The sequence below is a fragment of the Syzygium oleosum genome, unplaced genomic scaffold, assembly GCF_021117445.2.
Source record: "Syzygium oleosum isolate NSW1041296 unplaced genomic scaffold, Sole_v2.1 Sole_v2.49, whole genome shotgun sequence".
Taxonomy (NCBI): domain Eukaryota; kingdom Viridiplantae; phylum Streptophyta; class Magnoliopsida; order Myrtales; family Myrtaceae; genus Syzygium; species Syzygium oleosum.
Genome location: NW_026607533.1, coordinates 1,299,146 through 1,320,083, shown reverse-complemented (window position 1 = coordinate 1,320,083; position 20,938 = coordinate 1,299,146). Strand labels below are relative to the sequence as shown.

General features: G+C 39.6%; 1 protein-coding gene across 14 annotated transcripts in view; it reads right to left on the bottom strand.

The window, feature by feature from the left end:
- Positions 1–4,288: 4,288 nt before the first annotated feature.
- Positions 4,289–20,938, bottom strand: part of LOC115689560 (ABC transporter B family member 4-like) — a 59,574-nt gene continuing 42,924 nt past the window's right edge. The window contains exons 1-14 of one of the 14 annotated variants that reach the window (XM_056307024.1): positions 10,440–11,031; positions 10,287–10,323; positions 9,623–9,998; positions 9,375–9,429; positions 9,117–9,292; positions 8,787–9,008; positions 8,468–8,706; positions 7,709–8,234; positions 7,343–7,616; positions 6,299–7,179; positions 5,859–6,125; positions 5,465–5,728; positions 5,030–5,323; positions 4,289–4,919 (exon numbers count right to left, since the gene is read on the bottom strand). In XM_056307024.1, coding sequence (XP_056162999.1) covers positions 4,563–4,919; positions 5,030–5,323; positions 5,465–5,728; positions 5,859–6,125; positions 6,299–7,179; positions 7,343–7,616; positions 7,709–8,234; positions 8,468–8,706; positions 8,787–9,008; positions 9,117–9,292; positions 9,375–9,429; positions 9,623–9,925 — 3,858 coding nt within the window. In that variant the 5' untranslated portion in view covers positions 9,926–9,998; positions 10,287–10,323; positions 10,440–11,031 and the 3' untranslated portion in view covers positions 4,289–4,562. Of the gene's footprint in view, positions 4,920–5,029; positions 5,324–5,464; positions 5,729–5,858; positions 6,126–6,298; positions 7,180–7,342; positions 7,617–7,708; positions 8,235–8,467; positions 8,707–8,786; positions 9,009–9,116; positions 9,293–9,374; positions 9,430–9,622; positions 11,032–20,938 lie in introns of those variants that run through there. The other 13 variants (XM_056307023.1, XM_056307019.1, XM_056307020.1 and 10 more) reach the window with 13 other exon arrangements.

Here is a 20,938-nt window from a genome sequence, read left to right as displayed (position 1 = left end):
TCGCCCCAGATCTGAGTGCGCCCTCCCCCAGATCTGAGCGAGGGTCGATGGGCTTCGGGAAGGCCCAGGCGACCTCCGCCGGTCCTTCCCGGTGGCTGTGGCGGCGGCCACCGGGCTTGGCCACCGCCGGTTCTGTTTTTTTTTTTTTTTTTCCTTTTTTTGGTTTTTTTACAGCTTTTTCTATTTCTATTTTTATTTTTATTTTTATTTTTATTTTTGCTGACGTGGCGCCACGTGTCTCAAGAAAAATAATTAAAAATGACACGTCAGCGCCACGTCAGCGTTTTCCGTTAGTAAATCTAACGGTGTTAACTTTAAGACTCAAATGAACCATTTTGACAAGTTTTAGTACTCAAATGAACTTTTTGCAAGTTTTAGGACTTAAATGCACTTTTGTGACAAGTTTTAGGACTTGTAGTGCACTTATCCCAATTAAAAATGTCAAGAAGATGTAAGTTTGATTGGGTAAGAACAGAGTGTTGATATAAGCAGGTTTTGGTTATAACAAAAAGTGCAGTTGGTGTTTTTATCACGAAGTGAGTAGGTATGAATGGAGAGATAGAAAACATGCATAAGAGCTTATAGTGGTTCGGTTTAGTGTAAGCCCATGTCCACTCTCCTACACTTATAACTACTTGACTGGATTTTACTAGTCAATCGTTGAGAAGTTACAGTAATAGTGGTGCTTATACTCAAGCACTTTTTCTCGAAGTTGGTGCTGCTTATACTCAAGTTGATAAGACTCACTATCCCACACCTAAGCAAAAACTTTCACTCTGCCAACACTTCTTGAAGGTTGCAATATTAAAGCTCATAGAAGATAATTGAAAAGAATGTAAAACTCTCTCAAAAAATGGAATTATGAACTCTTGATCGATTTACTTTCTTTGGTGCCTCGGTCTACTTCATCTACTCTTCAACATCCAACCGTTGGACAATTTTCAAGAAGATCAATCTCCAATCTAGCCATTGGACAATTGTTGAAACGATGAAGATAGCCGCTGAGGTCAATCAATCAAAATTATCGTAGATTTGGTCGCCCATACAATCAAATGTTGGCTTCCTAAAGTAAAGTATTTCGTGATTGTCAATCCATTAAGATATCTCGCGTGATTGAATATTTTGCGTAGATAATCTTTAAGATTAATGTTCAATCTATTTCTTTAGTATAGGAATCCATATCAAATTACAAGTTGTCAAGGGATAATATCTCAAAATAGTAGCCTTGAAGATTGTGACAAGATTGTTGTTGCAAGTAATATAAGTGTTCTTCTTATATTCACAATCACCGCATATGTATAGCTCTCCCGTCGTCTCATGATAGTAGACTTTAGCCAAGCTTCTTCTTATATTAAGCTTTTGCAGTACTTTGCTCATATCCACTCAGTATGCTGTCCGTGTAGTACTCTGCTTATTCTCGCATTATGCTGTTGATATTCAAGCAGAACGCTGCTGATATTCACGCTTTGGTTGATTCCGGCTTCCTGTTATATTCTACGGTTCTTTTCAAGAAACTTTTTGGAACGATAGTGATGTAGATCATGTAGACTTAAAACCTTGATATTTCCACGTCTATATAAACTCTCTATTCTACTAGACTTGTTCACATAAGTTCTTCCAGTCATTTAGAATCCTTTCACTGATTATATCAAAGGTCCATTCATCGCGGATATTACCTGAAACATAAACAACTCTTGCATCCAGCTCGATATAAACTATTGATAGTTTTGTCAACTTCAAAATATATTTGGAGGTTTTCTCAACATTAGAACCCAAAATAAACAAACGGTTACTTTCACACCTATACAAATCACACACTCCTCTCTGTACAAGGCACGAGCTTCTGACGAAATTGGAAAATCTCTGTATTCTTAAGAAGAAGATGGAACCAGTTGCATCACCACGCAAGGGGATTTCTGCAATCCTCCTCAGTATTAAACTCACGTTCACTTACACATCCTGGATTCGATACGTCGGAGAGTGAACCAAGAGCCCTCCTTCCTGTTCACAGAGTTTTCTGGTTCGGGCCTTCCTCTGCTCTGCTTTCTCTCTTCTCCAGAACTGTGTTGTTGGATCGGGTTACAAACCCGAATGGAAGTTTTCGGTTCATGTCCGGTTTTGGTTCCTGCAGTTGTTTAAATTTATTTTATTGTACTTTTCCTGATTGAATGTTGTGATCAGACGAAAGGAGAAGGTGATTTAAGGTTTTCGGAAGTAGACTTGCCTTTCTTGTCATCAACATTCTATTCGAAATTATTTTCCCTCTTAATTGATATCAATTTTGGCCTTAAGTAAAAATAGATGCATTACAATAACTGTCGATGAAAATGTATTTCGCGCAGGGTTACTGAGATTGCAATCACTGAGATTCCATTGCTGGCAATGATTAACAATTTGCTGAGTTAAAAACCAGTTCATAAGCGAAAGTGAGTTATCCTGACCATTCTTTGAGAGCTATGTTGCGGCATATACACTTTGAAGAAATCTGGCCCTTCTCTGGGAGCATTCTCCATCTTCTTTTGTTAGCACGTACAAGATTGAGATTCGAGTCAATATACTATAGTTTAATATAGGCAAGTTTAGTGAATCAGAAAATGCAACATCACTCCAAACAGACATAAACCATGCAATATCTCAGTGATTACAATCTCGGAAACCATGTGTAGAACACATTTTCCTTGACAGTATTTTACAGCAACTATATTTACTTAAGGCCAAAATTGCGGTTAATTAGGAGGGGAAACATTTTTGAGTAGAAGTAGTCATGTGGGATGAAGCACCATTGTGAGGGATCCATGCCTGGTCGTCAGGATCAGAAGCCTTCAAGGCAGCAAATGCTTGAGGAAGGTCAGACTGATATGCTTGATTGAACTGGTGACAGCATTTCGGCACTGTGTGCCTTGGTTTATCGCAGATTTGAAAAAGTAATTCTGCTTGTTGACCTTTATGCTGATTTTTCCCTGCTTAAGGATCCTTCTCTTTGTTGGCTCTGTTGGAGTTCTGCAGATGAAACTGATCAAAATTGCGCTCTCTTGGACTGAAAGTGCTTTGGCCTTGCCTTGAAAGCTTTATTATCCTTTTGTCCCTGAAATCTTTGACCAACAAAAACATTCTGATTTAAGAAGCCAGATTCTTCGAAGTCATGCCACTTTCTCATAGTTTCATGGCCTTGAAGGAGCGGCACGATGTCAACATAAGAAGGAACTGGAGGGTTTAATATAGAGGTAACAAAGGACTCGTAATGCTTACCCAAGCCTCAAATAAGCGAGAAAATTTTCGAGCCATCACTGACAGGCTTTCCAATAGCAGCAAGCAGAAATGCCCTTGAAAATGCTGGTATAATCATAGAGTAAGTGCCTTTCTTTTACACATTGAGGCTGTCGAGTGGATAATATTCACTTCTTGAGATTCTTTTGCAAAGGAATTGATTGATCCACACAGTAGTCTCAAGCCCGACAACCATGCCAACAACACCTTAAGACAATGTTCCAGTGATTCATCCACACAGGAGACAATCAGACCATTTCCATGCATTATACTGTGAACTGGGAATTAACTTTTTCCCATTCACAACTTCAGTGTTTGGGACTTCAATTTCATGAACTGGTGCAGTTTAATCTCAATAGATCCCAGCATATCCTGGCTTTCGACAAGACCCATAGTTTGGGTCTTCCAAAGTTTAAAATTTGAGTGGTTTAGCTTAATTGTCACAAAGTTTGCAACATTCAGGGTCGATGGATAAGGGTACTTATAGGAGGTTGAGCTTGCCATTGTTGATAGACAGCTTCAGGACTTTTCCTTTCTAAAGCTCTGATGCCATATGAGTGTTTAAGAGTGGCTTTGAAATGAATAGGCCAACTTGCTCTCAATCTGAGACTCTGCTTTGTATAAAATATGTCTACAAGTTTCAGATACAAGATAATAATATGGAGATGATGTGGATAACAGATAAAAGCTCTAACTAAGCTTTAAACAAAGTAGAGATAGAATAATATAATCAACAAATTGCTGTAATCCTGAGGTGGTTTCTTCCAACAGTATGATATCATCGTTTGATTTCAATCCACAGAAGCAACCACACACCACGTCATGTTATCGCCAGTTTTGTTTAGGCGTTATTAAGAATAAGATAGATTACTAAAGTTCAGACATCTTACAATAGAGCTGCTCTCTTCCTCAAGATACTCGGGTAGCATAAGTTCCTTTCCCTGAAGTATTGAAGACTTCACCCACTGTATATAACTTCAAGAAACTTAAATTCACTCCTCTTAATTGCTGAACCAAAAAGAACATATCAATGGCAGTTTTGACATTACTGAACATATTCTTATAGTTCCTTTCCCTGTGGATAGGACATACACAATCATGCCGTCACGAAAATACTTACTTTTATAGTTGCCATTTGCCACGTGTTTTCGATGCACTTTTACCTTTCTTTCTCATCACCTTGCAGGTGATTTACACACGAGAAATATATGAACAATACTTACAAAGAAAAAACTGGTATGGTCACCTATTACATGGGAAAGTAGGACCACCAAAATCGGTTGCACAAAACATAATTACAATGACGCTGCGCTCCTGTTAAGAGCAACCAAGGATGCGTAGAAACCGTCTTTGATATTAATCAGAGTGTCGTGCTTTCCTTTCTCTACGATCGCTCCATTTTTGACCACTGCGATCACGTCTGCGTTTTTTATTGTTGTTAATCTATGCGCCACTATAACCGTTGTTCTATTGACCATGACTTTGTCTAATGCATCTTGAACCACTCTTTCAGATTCAGCATCCAAAGCACTGGTAGCCTCGTCGAGAAGGAGTATCTTCGGATCCTTCACTATCGCACGTGCAATGGCCACCCGCTGCTTTTGCCCACCGGATAACTGGACTCCACGCTCGCCGACTAATGTGTCATAACCCTGCATAGTCATTGTTGTATCGGTTAACTGTGATTTCCAGGAAACTTGCGTACTTATTGCTCACTTAACCTGCCTATGTCCATCTTGTATTAGGGACGAGATAAACTTGCCTGTTGCAGACTACTGATAAACGTATGGGCATTTGCTAACTCTGATGCAGTCAATATCTCTGCTTCCGTTGCCTCTCCATCCTTTCCATATGCTATATTGGCACGGATGGTGTCATTGAACAGAACTGGTTCTTGGCTCACAAGGCCCATCTGCTGCCTAAACCACTTTAACCGTAGCTTCCGAATTTTGATCCCATCAAGGGTAATGTGACCAGAATCAGGGTCATAAAACCGTTGCAGCAGAGCTATTACTGTTGATTTCCCACTCCCGCTCTCTCCTACTAAAGCAATAGTCTGAAAAAGCAAAAATCATCGTCCATATGTGCATGTACTAATATCAGCACGTGTTTAGCGCATCATGAATGACTGGAACTCAGATAAGAATAGAAAACGATTTTGCAAAGAGAAAGTGAAAGAGTTGTCATAAAGCTTTACTTTGCCGGAATGTATGGTCAAGCTAAGATCTTTGAAAATTTGTATATCGGGCCGAGAAGGATACTTGAAGCTGATGTGACGAAGCTCTATTTCTCCCTTCACATTTTCTAGCGTTTCTCCGGAATCATCACTGGGGTCTATTTCTGATTTTCTGTCGATGATTTCGAAAACCGAGGCAGTTGCACTCCTGGCTTTGGTGGAGTCCTGAGTGAGGGAACTTGACTGAGTAATTGCAAGGGCCGCCATGGTCAGGGCAAAAAACACCTGGAAAGCACAGAATAGATAAACCATCAAATGAAATTCGAAATTAAAATAGTCCTATCCTTAATAATTTGGTGCAATGAACTCGCCAGTGTTTCAGGGCAACTGACAAAACAGGAAAAGATAATCTTACGCGGAAAACTTCTGAAAATGTTGTCTTGCCATCCTGGACAAGTCGAGCTCCAGCATAGAAGCAGGTACCATAGACTGCATAAAGTAAGAAGAAAGACAGGCCAAACCCGACTCCGCTAATCAACCCTTGTCTAATTCCGGCTTTTATTGGCCCTTCGCATTTTTTAGCATAAAGTTGCATGATCTTTTCTTCAGAACAAAAAGAAGCAACTGTCCTGATGCTTCCAACTGCATCAGTAGCTACTTGACTGGCTTCCTCGTACATCATCTACGAACAGAGAGGCTGTGATTAACACCGGAAATATCTAAATATCTGTCCAATTAACCAAATATTTGGGCAATTTTCACCTGTTTGTTCTCTTGAACACTCAAGTGGACAGTGACTAGACATAGATAAGTTATTAGAAGTAGGACCATAAATGGTGAATAAGGAATGCGTACCTTGGCGTCTGCACTAAATCCTTTCATGAATTTTACTTGGACGTATCCATTAACAAATATCAGAGGGAGCAACACAAGGACGATGAACGCCAATTGCCAGCTAGCTTCAAAAGCGATGACTAAACCAGCAACTGCAGATGCGCTGTTTTGAACGAGCTGGCCTAATGCATCCCCAACTAGGGCCCGCACTGTTGCTGCGTCTGCTGATAGTCTCGCGCCGACGACACCGCTGGAGTGCTCTGGTTCATCGAACCAACCCACCTCCATGTGCACCACCTTCTCAAAACACATAGATCTTATCCGTTGGATTAATCTGCAACCCGCTATCGAGAAGAAGTACGTCCTCGCTGGATATGCTACTAATGATACCAGGCCAAGAGTCATGAACATCAATGCCCAAAACTTCGAATCTTTTTTTAGTTTATGAGGTACTTCATAAAATGTCTTGATCGCAGTAGATAATAGTATGCCAAAAATGGGGAATACCACACCAGCAATGATCGCAAATATAGATCCTATTAGTAGCACAGGCACTTCTGGCTTATTAAGATATGCGAGCCGTCGAATAGAAACTTCTGCAGCTGCTTCTGTTTTCTCCAAAGAAGAGGACTCTGGATTTGCTGGTGCACCATCAGGGGCATTTAATCCTGTGGCCAGACCGAACGAGATAGATAAGGAATGGCGGCTGCTATTTCCCACACCTGATGATCCCCGACTTACGGATCTCAAGGACATTCTTTGACTCGATTGTCTACCGTCAAGGAGATTTTCTGATTTGCTTTGGTCATCTGTTGCTTGATCTTGCTCTGCATTTACTTGCTGGAGGCGTATTAGCTGACTGTATGCTCCATCGGGATCTTTTAGCAGTTCCGAGTGTGTACCTGACAAAATTTGCCAAAATATTAGCTCTAGCTCCGTTTGAGCCTGCACTCAGTTATATATGTGAAGTTCCCACCGTTTAAATAGGATATTCATATCAGGTCAACTAGGTAGGATTGGCTTTCATTTTAGACATGCCATGGCTAAAAATTCATGCTTTAGTACCTCTCTCTACTATCTTTCCTTGATGAATGACAGCGATCATATCAGCATTCCTGATGGTGCTCAAACGGTGTGCTACAATGACAGTGGTTCGATTAGCCATTATCCTGTCCAATGCCTCTTGTACTATCCTCTCTGATTCTGCATCTAGCGCGCTGGTGGCCTCATCTAAAAGCAAAATCCTAGGATCTTTTAGAATTGCTCTTGCAATGGCAACTCTTTGCTTCTGTCCTCCAGAGAGCTGAGTACCGTGTTCACCGACCATCGTGTCCAGTCCCTTGATGTAAAGATGCAAAAAAGTTTAGACTCATAATTCGATTAATCTCACTTAGCTTAGAGGTAAAATGATCAAACTAAACATCTCTAGACCTTGGGCAATTTATCAATGAATTTAGCAGCGTTGGCTACTTCAGCAGCTGTTCTTATCTCTTCGATGGTTGCATTGTCTTTTCCATACGCAATATTATCCTTGATGCTTGATGCAAACAACACGGGTTCCTGGCTCACAAGGCCGATCTTACTCCGCATCCATTTAAGCTGAAACTCCTTCAGGTTTACTCCATCGATGAGCACTTCACCAGCTTGTGGATCATAAAACCTCTCTATAAGACTGATCACGGTGGATTTTCCGCTTCCACTTTGTCCAACCAAGGCCGTGGTCGTGCTGCTCGGTATGTAAAGAGAGAACCCGTTAAATATCAGCTCATCTGGTCTGGCTGGGTAGCTGAAGTAAACATCCTTAAGTTCTATCTCTCCACGAATTTCGTCCAATGTCTTGCCACAGGTGTTGCAAGAATCGATCTCAGGCTTCCTGTTGATGGTCTCAAACATCTTAAATGCTGCGGCTTGACCAGCGGCAAATGCGGTCATGCAGGGAGAAGCCTGTCCTAAGGACCTGAGAAGTAAGCCGAACCAATTCATTGATTATGGGTCTGCTGTAGCACAAACACAACAAAGCTACTTACAATTGATTTATGCCTAATCTCTCTTCGATATAAATATCGAATCTCTTGGATGGTTTGTAAAATAATCAATTATTAGCTTTTCCTTCCGGAAAAATAACATGTATCCTTAACTCATGAATGTATACGCGAATTGAAAGTTGAATGAGTCCAAAGTGCAACTAACATTGAACCAGCTAAGACAGCGATGATGACATTAAGTACTTCACCCCCGGTATATCCTTTTTCCAGAATCATCTTTCCTCCGAACCATATTGCCAATGCGTAACTGCAGAAGAGAATCAACAAGGCTGTACCAAGACCTAATCCAGCGGCCATGGCTTCGTGAACTCCTGATTTGTATGCATCCACAAGGAACTTGTTGTAAGTTGTTATCGCCAGCTTCTCCCCAGTAAATGATGCTACCTAGTTGCACCAATTGACAGCCATCATCTCAGAGTCAAAATTATAAAACAAAAAAGGCTTTATATATTAAATCGACTTACAGTTCTAATTGACCCAATTGTTTGTTCAACAACATTTGCCGCGTCTGCGTAAGCACTTTGTCCCCGCGATGCCATCTTGGCTATGATCAGGGACATGAGGCCACCAGAAACCACAATGGGAGGAATGGATGATAACATGACTAAAGTAAGTAGCCACCCTTTAGAAAATGCGATGATGAATCCTCCGATGAACGTCGACACAAGCTGTATGAACTTTCCAACCTGCAGAAATCCAAGAGATGCAATAATATAGAACACCATCACTTCCTGTGTGAAAAATTTTCTGTGTTTCCTTCTCTGCTAGTGTCCGGCTTCAAGCCGAAATGTTACCTTCTCTCCCATGGCATCTTGTATAAGAACGGTATCACCAGACATTCTTCCCACAACCTCTCCTGTGTTTGTTTCCTTATCGAAAAAGGCAATGTCCTGTCTCAGTATGGTCCGAAGATACAATCCCCTTATCCGAGCAGCCTGTCTCTCTCCCGTGATCATCCAGAAAGTCACCTCTGACAAAACAAGCCATCCCGCTGTTCATTTCCTCTTGCTAATGAAAACTCCAGAATTTTTTTGGGCGAGAGATGTACTTACGAAGAAATGCTGTCACACCAGTAAACATTGCCAGGTAGATAAACTTCAGAGATACCTGAATTCACAGTGTACGAGTGTAACATATCAGTAGGAAGGAAATACCTGTTCCTTACTAGTAACGACACCTGGAACAGATAGTCCGTTACCTATTTTTCATGCTTTCACTTAATAACTGATTACTGTTAAGTACTCTGATGACTGGAAGTGTGTAGCATCAGGAAATAACATTATGCTTCAAAGATTGTTACCTTGGAAACACGATGCACCAAATTTCCGTTGTTTTGGTTAATTCCGAATGAATCAATCAATTGCCCGAAAAGTACTGTCATGAAGGGCAAACCTAAGCCATTGCCAACAGCACCTATTGTACCCACAAGCATCAAAACCATGTCGATGAAATCTGCGAACAAGAACAGCTTGTGAAATGGAACTGTATTGGTTTTCTCGTCTTCTTTGTTCTTTTTAGGTCTGTCCTTGGCCTCTGCATGACTCATCGAATTAGTAGCCACATGCATTTCTATATCCATGTTCGAGCTGCGATCCATAGACATTATACCGAATGGAAGATCACTCTATATTGCTTTTCAACTTGTTCATCGAATAAGCCCAGGAACTATCTTGCATCTGCAGAACAAAGTAAACGACAGGAATCAATACATTACAAGACAAGCCAGAAAGTGGAACTTCGAACGCTTTAACAGATATACATACTTCATGGATCTGAATCAAACCTCCAGAAAAGATCCAACAACCAAAACACAGAACTAACATACGAGATGGCTAGTCAATTTGAATGGTACAGTCAGTCAACAATCCAAAAGAAGTATCCTTTAGTACTGCAGGCACGTCCAAGTAAATAAGGAGTAAAGAATGCTGGAGACACTGAACTTCCTTGCATTCGGACGTACAAACCTCTGATCTGCTTTCTGCTCATGCAAAAATTGTCAACCTTGAAAACCAGGCCACACGGAACAAATTAAACAACGGTTGGCGAAAAGGAGGAAGAAAATCATGGTAATTTAATTTCTTCTTTATCCAGAAGCTAAAAAAGGAACACCAACTCACGTGAACTAATTCAAAGTGGTTTCTTCATCTTCCTTCTTAAACCAATACTCTTCCTTTCCCCATATAAAGGCCTTCAACCAAACTCGAAATTCAAGAAATGCTACTTCAAGAAGTATTACAAAACAAGACGAGGGAGAATATAAAATATCAAGAATCACTAACTCTCTGATCTTATACCTGCTGTAAAATCACTAAAAGAACCACAATGGCCAACCACAGAGGGTCTGATCTGGTTGACCATCGTCGAGATCCCCATAGTTTAACACCATAATCAACATCATTAGACCGAAATAAACCAAAACCAAGTTGCCATTTTCTTTCTACAGCAAAGAGAAGAACAAAACACAAAAAAAAGTTATAATAAAATAAACCAGAGACAGAGAGCTCAAAAGGTTGTCTTTTAATGCAAGTAGCAGCTGAGAAATTGTCCCCTACCGCATCGAATGCTTTGAAAAATTGCAAATTCAGCGACCGCTACTTTCCCAGCCCACTGAAGATACTTGAGGATTAAGCATGATAGTGCCTTGTACCGGAAAGATTGACCAGTTGGGTTTAGAATTATTGAACTCTCTCTTTTGTCAACCTTAGTTTTGTGCGTAGTTTTGTTTATATAAATAACATCTAGTGCATGTCTTTCGGTGAGAATCATCATATACAATAATGTTTTCACTGATCAGTACAATTGCACAACAACCGTAGAATGTGCTTTTGTTTTTTCAACAGTCGTTCCCAGTGACATGACATTAGCCGCCACATTTATTAATGAATATTTTTCCTAAGGAACAAATGGTATTACTATTGCCCGTGTTTCTTGTCTTCCTTTTCGGGCATCAAAACCTGTAGGGGGAACAAGCAAAGCCTTTAAAAGAATAATACGAACAACAATTCTCGATTTTTGAGTTGCGTGAGGCCAAAGCTGTGTCAATCTTGACTGCCTGTTCTCTATTAAATTATTACTATTCTTGAATTATTTGTTTTTAAAAATTCTTAAAGAAATAGAAGTACGAACTCGCTTAGCACTAGCATTTATAAATTAAGGGAAGGCGAGAAATTGACGTGAGGCGGGACCATAGTATTAGAACTTTACATGATGATTGGACCATAGTATTAGAACTTTGGGAAAAAGCCATAAATAAAACTCCAAACTCACTTTGACACATTTACACCGAACCTTTAAAGAACCCTAAATTGTGCCTCACCATGACACATTTACCCTCCTTAAAGGTTTCATAAGATGATTTTTCAGCTGAAATGACGTTTTTATTTCCTTAAGCGACGCGGGCGCCATATTAATACCGTTTGCTTTCTAGCATCCATGTAAGCAGATTGCTAATGGTGCTTATTGACGGAACCTTAACGGAGGTTAAATGTGTTACAAGTTTGAGATTTTTGGTGTCACAGAAAAAAGTTTAGAGTAAATACGTTACAATTGACATAATTTGTAAGTTTTTTTTTTTACTTTTTCCCTAGAACTTGACATGATGATTGGTTATGTTACTTACGTCAATACTATGCTTAAAGAGGACTACTGTGGCGTAGGCACCATACGTAAAAAGAAAACACATAGAAAAAGGCAAAAGCTTGTTGCAAGTGAGGTTTAGGTTTTCCTTTTTATTTTGGGACATGAGAGATAGAGAAAATTATTATATGAAATGATTCATGCTCTAGAAAAGATTAACACTCACCAAATCTTTGGTGGCGATATCATATCTAACTTATATTAATATATTATAACAAAGATTCTCTTTCAAGTGTTGCTTTTAAGTGTGTAAACTTAGATTGCACACTAAAGCTGTCTTTTACCTCATTGCAAGAAAAAGTTTTGTGTGCTTTCCCACAGACAAAAGTAGTATCTACTAAATTGCTAAGTTCAATACTGACTTTAATTTTCTTTTTCCTATCAAACTTTCAATTTAAATTGTCAAGAAAAGTTAATTGTCATTGAAACAACTTCTTACCTTTTCGGATACAACTCTGTTTTATACCTTCCAAATATATAAATCCATAAATGTATGTAAAAGTAAGGATTAATACCACAAAAACCCAAATCGGTACACCTGTGATAAATTTACCCAAAATTAATTTTTTGACCACCAAATACCCCAAACTGGTATCCTAAATTTTATCGTCAAGTTGCTGAGTTGGATAACACGTGACAGTTGACGGATGTACCGGTTTGGGATTTTACCTTTCCTTTGTGATATATGTATCAATTTGGGATTTTACGAAAATTAACGGAGGAAAAATTTGTCACAGGTGTACCAGTTTGGGGTTTTTGGTAGTATTAACCCTAAAAGTAATGCATCTAGCCATCTCTCGGTCATTTAGAAACAAAATAGAATAAGTTTTCTTCGAATGTCAGTAGGAATTTTGTAGAGTACATAGAAATCGTACATAACTGTAATAATGATGGCATTACTAGAAGATTGCAGATTTAAATGGCATAATTAATTTTCTCTGAATTATGATTGTAATTTCCTATTTGTCGCTATATATTTTTCCTAATAGAAACAATAATATAAATTTTCAATAGCTTTCTTGTTTTAGTTTGATTTAATTTTGTTTTAAAATGTTAAAAGAGTTCACTTTGATTTTTGTTTTTCTTTGTTATTTTTCTTATTCTCCTGTTCAACTTCTTTTTCAACTATCTTTGAGATAGAATATAGGCTATTAGTAAGAAAGTACGTGTGAAATAGAGCATTTTGTTTAGTTTCCTTAACATATCGTCGCATATTTAAAGATTAAAGTTACTAATTTTATTATACTGTAATGTATAATTTGTCAAAAAATTTCACAAACAATTTCCTTTGATTATTTATCGAGGATATTAATCCTGTGCAAAGCGCAGGTTTCCGTCTAGTGAACAAAAGATATAATATAAAAACAGAAAAGAGTGCCTATGGTGATTGAGCAAATGAATCAATTCAATGATCCATCAATAAATTGCTAAATTATGGACAAACACATAGATACTTGGTAACTAGTGAGAATAAAAGAGAAAAAGGCGAAAAAAGACGGTGATATTTAGGATTACAAAATTTTCTATACATTCGATTGTGAGCTGCGACAATGATACCCCAAGATCTCCATAGCCAGAATCTAGAATACAATGGTGAAAAAAAGGGTTTTGCGCATTTGATTTAGAATTCATCGTTTTTGATGTGTAATAGTGACAATCTAAAACTCAAATGCTTCTTCTTGAAATAAGGCGTCATAACTTTCGTACGACGCTCACTTGAGTGCCATAACTTTTTTTTCGACCACCGAAGCGTCATAACTTGAGTGTCACAAATTTCAATCGATCACTTAAGTGTCAATTTTTTTTTTTAAAAAAAGTTCACCCAAGTGCCGGAAATCCGACGTGATATGACACTTGTGGTGAATGTTTTTAAAAAGTTATGTCACTCAAGTAATCAATTGAAAAGTTAAAAGGCACTCAAGTGATTTGATAAATAGTTATAGCACTTAAGTGAGCGTCGTACATTAGTTATGACACTCAGGTGATCAAAAAAATGTTATGGCACTCAGGTAATATAAAAAAATGTTAGGGCACTCATGTGAGCGCCGTACGAAAGTTTTAGCACTTATCCTGCTTCTCCTCTATTGTTCTCTGTATCACTATAACCACTTCTTATGTGAGGTTATTTGTGAATCAGGATTAGAGGAGAGACTTGATCACTCTTTATAGTTTTCAGCCACAGACCTTCTCATCACAGGCCGGGCTCTACCCGGCCCACACAAGCTAGCCCCATATTAGACTAATTAAGAATATTTATATCTCATCTTATTAGACGAAACCTGTAAAATAGTAAATTTCAATATCAATTAATATAGCCAACATCATAAAATTTCTTACATTGACCAGTTTGTTGATTTGGTCCTATTCGTATCATTCAATAAAAGGTATATGAATAGTAGATTTATTTGAACATTAATCGTTACTTATGAATCAAGTCATAAATTTTTTGGCTTATCGTTAGGAACTTGGATGTCGTACGGATTCTAGAACTTTACCATAACAAAAAAAAGCAAAGAAGTAGGGAGACTCGGCAGCTTGCGCAGATGGTGTATGTTTTTGTCTAACTGGAAGCCAAAGACCCATTTTTTCTTTTATAAAAAAAAGCCTTGGTATTGAGGTAAAAATAATTATGCAAGTTCGGTAAACAGACACCTTACAGGGTCAACCTAACTTTATTGGCGCTTTTTGTTTGACCCTTGAAGAAAAGGATGCCATGATTACTTCCACTTCATCTTGTGGGGGGTTGCCTAAAATGATTGATGGCAATAAAGCTTTGTCAAAGCACATACTGCCACGCACAGAGGGCTTTTTTGGGGGTCCCAATTAAGCTTGTGAATCACAACCCCTCGTGCCGTGGCGATGCCAAGTATGTCAACACAAAAAGGTTATAATTAGACTTCATTTATTTCATAAAAAATATTTTATTTTTTTTAAATAATTGCTAGTATCCTTTAAAATAATCAGTCAATGAAAAATGTTGCACTATCGATAATAATTTATGTCTAAACATTTTCGTAGACAATGAAATTTATTTTTGTTCATTTAATTTTGTAAGTAATAGAAACGATTGTTTTTAGGAAAATATTTTCTAAATCATTCATTTTTCGTGAAGTAAACGTACCCTTAAAATAATTCTACATCAACTCCTCTTGTAACATAGAGAAGAGTAATTTATCTAGCTAGTCAAGAATGACTCGGTAGGGTTAAACTAACAAGAAGAAATAGCAAAAAAAATGTTTTCCCATTTTTTTTTGTTGAGTTGCATGTATGAATTGTGTTAGAAAGTCCCATAACGGAGAATTGGTATAGTGTGGAACAATTATGTATCCTAGTTGGCCAATTACTCATTGGCTTAAGTTTTTGAGTGAAAGTAAGTCCAACTAGATATATTGATGGGTTTAGACTTGGGTTCTCTCTTGGCAATCTCCCCTGGTGAAGGTATCGGACTTCTGCTGTACAATCTCAATAAATGGTATCAGATTCGATAGTTGATTGGTGGCCCACTCCCAATGTGTATCAGTATTTGGCAAATATCTCAACAAGGGAATCTGGTGACCAATTCGATTTCCGAGCATGTGGGCGTTGTGGTGTAGCAATGCGGCTCGATGGTAGACTTCATGGTTCGGTTTAGAGAAAAAGATTAGGGATGAAGATGGGCGTCGGGTTCAAGTTGAGATAAGTTGATGCAGAATAATACTTGAAGTAGGGTAGAGCAAACTTAACAATGAGAAGTCCCATATTGGAAAATTAGTGTGGTGTGAAGCTCATGAGCTTAAGCTTTTAAGTGAAGGTGGATCTAACTAGATATGTTGATGGGCTCAAACTTAAGCTCCCTCTCGGCAATCTCCCATGGCGAGAGCATCAAACTTTTCCTGCGCGCTCCTAACATTTTCGAGAATAAGTAAATGCAAACAAGATCAAAACTTGGGAAAATGACATAAACAGTCTCTCAACTTTGGCCCATTGTGCAATTTGGTTCATGAACTTTGAATTTGTTCAATGTAGTTCCTGAACTTTAAACTAATGTTAAATGTGGTCCATGAACTTTTAATTTGTTCAATGTAATCTCTGAACTTTTGGTACATGTTTAATTTAGTTCATGAACTATATGAAAATGTTCAATGTTGAATATTAGGCTAAAGTTCAAGGACTACATTGAATAAATTCAAAGTTCAAGGATCAAATTGCACATTGGCCAAAGTTCAGGGACTGCTTGTGTCATTTTCCCTTAAAACTTCATGATTTTCCAAAGTATAAAATATAAGATTAACAAAGATTGGCTATATCCACAATGAACTCAAAGTTAGTGAAGTTGTGGAGGGATAAAATTGACTTTTATCATTTTGCTATCATACTTACCATTTAGAGATCTCGGTTATATTACGCAAAAACTGATTTACGTCGAGTAAATACAGATGATAGATGAAAGAGGGCAAGGTTATGTAAAGAGAAAATAGGAGAAAATTATACTCTTATTAGTTTTAGATTTTCAACTAGCCAATTAAGTGTTCTCACCTCACCAAAAAAGAAACAAAAAAGCCCATCTTGCATTGCCTCGTGGATTCTAATATATGAAAAACTATCACCAATCACACTATACAAGAAGCCATACAGCTTAAATTCATTGTCCAAAACCATTATTGAAGTCTAAAGACCTTAAACCATGAAAGAACCCTAGAGATGCTCACAACCACTCCTTTTTAATCCTTTTAAAAGTGGAAGCACCTTTGATATCCGCCCCATGTTGCTCAAGGCCCATCGGATATGACCTTAGCGAGTTGACTTGTATAGGATGCTTGCTCAGCTCAATAATTAGCATTATAATTCAACGGATAATAGTGCTTGATAGGCATTTTGACTGGACGGATAACTGTTGCTAACTATTTCTGTTCACTTGCGCATGTCGTTGCCGAAAATCAAGAGCTTAATTGGCATTTTAGCTCTTTTATAGGTAGGAAAGCTTAGCTCGATGAGTCTGTCCTTTCATTGTGTAGTTTTCCTGATTTGCCAGGAAGTTACTAAATATACTTCAGAAGATGTTATGCTATTGAATCAGCTTCGGTATGCAGATTGAAGGGCTAGATTGGCAGCAACAAGTAATGTTAAAGATGTCTACTCATTGATTACTATCCGTGGTCCTATGCAGTGAATCGGAGTATGTCATAGACAAGCTGAAAGAAATGGGAAAGAGTGATGAGGACATGTTAGCGATATGTGATCAGTTCAGCAAGCTTGATTGCGATTGTCAAAGGAAACAATAATGTGTCCTGATTCAGCTACAATCTCTCCACCACTCGCTCATCAAGCAAGATCAATTCTTTCCAAAGAGAAAAGATCACGATGACGTGTCTTGATTCAGCTACAATCTCTTCACCACTTGCTTATCAAGCAAGATCAATTCTTTCCAAAGAGAAGAGATCATGATTTTATTCTTCATTAATTCCGTAACCCTAGCTTGTATTATATAAAGACATCACAATGCGTAGCCGAAGAATGTAACAAAAAATTCTATTACTGAAACACAAAACACTCATTGGTAATTGCCACCCATTCTCATCTTGTTAGTTCATTGCTTTAACATGGTATCAGAGCCATGTTTTGCGAAAGCATAAATGGCAAACCAATCAGATTCAAATTCATCCTCATCTTCCCCAAACGCAGCAGCTAGCAATCAAACAATAAGCAACCCAATCCCAAGTGTTGCTAATCCAACTGACCTCATCAAGAATGCTATCCCACCATGTCCTCTCATCCCTCCCACAGGGGGCTCATCTGGATCAATCACATGTCCTGCGGTTGGTATCAAATTAAACGAAGACAATTACATCATAAGGAAGGTACGCCTCCTCCCCTTTCTCTGGGCCAGTCGACTCTTGTCAATTGTGGACGGAACCGAACCATGCCCTCCACACACTATCACTGAAATTAGTGAGAATGGTGTCACCAAAAGTTCACCAAATCCAGGATATGAAATATGGTTTACCCGAGATCAAATTGCCTCAACATCGTTGCACAGCTCTCCAATTTAGGCTCTTTAGCAGCCGTATGGTCCTTCTTGGCTCAATCATATGAAGCACGTAACGGTGCTCGCGCCACACATCTACGAATGCAACTTCAGACTCTACGCAAGGGAAATCAAACAATCACGGAATATCTACAGCAAGCAGCCTTCGTGGTTGATCAACTTGCCTCGATTGGTGAGAACATCTCTTCACAAGAATATCAAACTCATCTGTTCAGGGGACTCGGAGCGGAATATCAAAATTTAGCAGTGTCAATCTCCTTTCAAAGTCAGTACCAATCCCTTACACGTGAGTCTCTACACGGGCTGCTCTTGGCTCATGAGGCACGACTTGATTTGCTTGAGCCCATCACCTCCCCTCCAGCAGCGTTCATGACGCGGACAGCACACCAAGCACCTCAACAGCTTCCTTCTCATGTGAATAGGTCACCACGGCCTGGGCAACAATTTCCGCAAAGTGGACAGCACTTTGGCCCTCGAAATTCAGCCCCAAATTACTCTCCAAATGCAGGCAATTACAGAAATCAAAGGAGGGGTAGTGTTCGATGTCAACTCTGCAATCGCTTTGGCCACCGAGCCAATGTGTGCCGTGATCGTGGGCCTCCACCACAATCTTTAGGCTTGGCACCAAAGCTCCACATTGCTGAAATTTCACCACCACCATCAGTCTTTTCGGACCCGTGGTATCCAGATTCTGGTGCCACACACCACGTCACAAATAATCCATCTCAATTGTCCTCTCTTCAGCCCTACATAGGCAACCAACACGTTACCATACGTAATGGATCTAGCCTCCCGATAACCCATACAGGTACTCTTGTTTCTCAAAATTTTCGTTTGTCTAATGTCCTAGTTGTTCCCTCTGTAAAGAAAAACTTACTTTCCGTTCGTCAATTTTCACAGGAAAACAATTGTGATTTCATTTTCTCACCTAATTGTTTTTCTGTGAAGTGCCGCCGTACGGGCAAGATTCTCTTCCAAGGGAACCTTAATCAGGGACTCTATCAACTGTCGGATCAATCCAAGCTTTCTCCTTCAGCTTATTACCTATCTCAGTCCAGCTCCCTTGTCCGTTGGCACCATCGTTTAGGCCATGCTGCATATTCTACTATTTCTCGCATGTTAAATAAGTCATCAATTGTTCAACCAACTTGCTCGGCATGTGCCTCTAGTAAGAGTCATCGTCATCCTCATCCTCCCACTTTTCATAGATCCAAGGCTCCCCAAGAATTAGTTCATTTTGACATTTGGGGGCCAGCTCCTGTAACGTCTCATCAAAATAATGAATATTATATTTGTTTTATTGACGATTACTCCAAATTTTCTTAGCTTTATATGTTCAACTCTCGTGATCAAATTTTACATATCTTCGTGGTCTTTCTAAACTTTGTTGAAAACCAACTCAATCCCCGAGTTAAAGCCATCCAAAGTGACTGTGCCGGAGAATTTCTTTCTGCATCTTTTAAAAAATTATTGCAAGAGCGTGGCATTTATAAACGGACATCCTATCCTCGCCTGGCCCTTCAAAACGGTTCGGCCGAGCGCAAACACAGACATGTGGTTGAAATGGGTTTGGCCATGATGCACCATGCATCTGTTCCCTCTCATTTTTGGGATTTTGCTTTTGAAAGTGCAGTTCACATTATCAACCGACTACTTACTCCCGTTGTGCAGTAGCGCAGCCCTTGGGAAGTACTTTTTTCTACCGCACCATCCATTGAGCATCTTCGGGTTTTTGGCTGCGCTGTGTACCTGAACCTACGAACCTATGCCAAGCACAAACTAGAGCACAGGTCACATCGATGTACTTTCTTGGGATATCCCTCAGGTGTCAAGGGCTATCGCTGCTATTCTCCACAACAACAACGATTCTATACGTTGCAGATGCCATCTTTGATGAGACTGTTTTTCCGTTTGCTGCTTCCGTCACCGACGTATCATCAAATGTGTCCCCACCAGCATCATTGGAGTTACCCTTTATGTTCCCCCACTGACGCATTTGCAACCTGATGATTCACATATGCAGGAGTCGCAGACTGATGCATCCCACATGTCGACACCTGTGCACGGCAATCCCACCACCTCCGGCTCAATATCTCTCCAACTACAACCAGAAGTGCCCTCTCCTACCACTGAAGCTATCACACAGACCACAATCCAGCAGGCTACCAATCCGCCACCACAACTGGCGCCACTAGCCCACCCCATGGTGACCAGACTTCGAGACGGCACCGTTCCTCGCCAACATGTGCAAAAGGATCACACCTATGCACTCACCACTTCAGTAGCCGTCCCATCTACACCATCTTGTTATAGTCAGGCGGTAAAAGACCCGCATTGGCGGGCAGCCATGGCTGAAGAGTACACCGCATTGCTGAAAAATCAGACATGGGAGCTTGTACCATCTCCTCAGCACGGTAAGCCCATTGGCTGCAAATGGATTTTTCGTGTCAAGCTTTGTGCAGATGGCTCTGTTGAATGGTACAAGGCCAGATTAGTCGCAAAGGGCCTTCATTAACAGCAGGGAATCGACTATAATGAAACCTTCAGTCTGGTGGTGAAACATGTCACGGTTCGCACAGTCCTCACAGTTGCATTTTCTCGAGGTTGGCAACTCCGACAACTAGATGTCAAGAATGCTTTTCTCCATGGTCATCTCACCGAAGAAATATTCATGGATCAACCGCCAGGTTTCGTTGATCCCCACCATCCTCATCATATCTGCCGCCTAAAACGATCTCTCCATGGCTTGAAACAAGCTCCACGTGCCTGGCACCAACGTCTCAGTAATTTTCTCGTCTCCATAGGTTTTGCAGCTTCTACTGCTGACTCCTCACTGTTTATACTGCATACAGCCCAATACAGTATCTTCCTGCTCGTCTATGTCGACGACATCATTATTACAGGATCCCCTACAGCTCCATTGTCTACTCTCCTGGAGTCTCTACAAAAGGAATT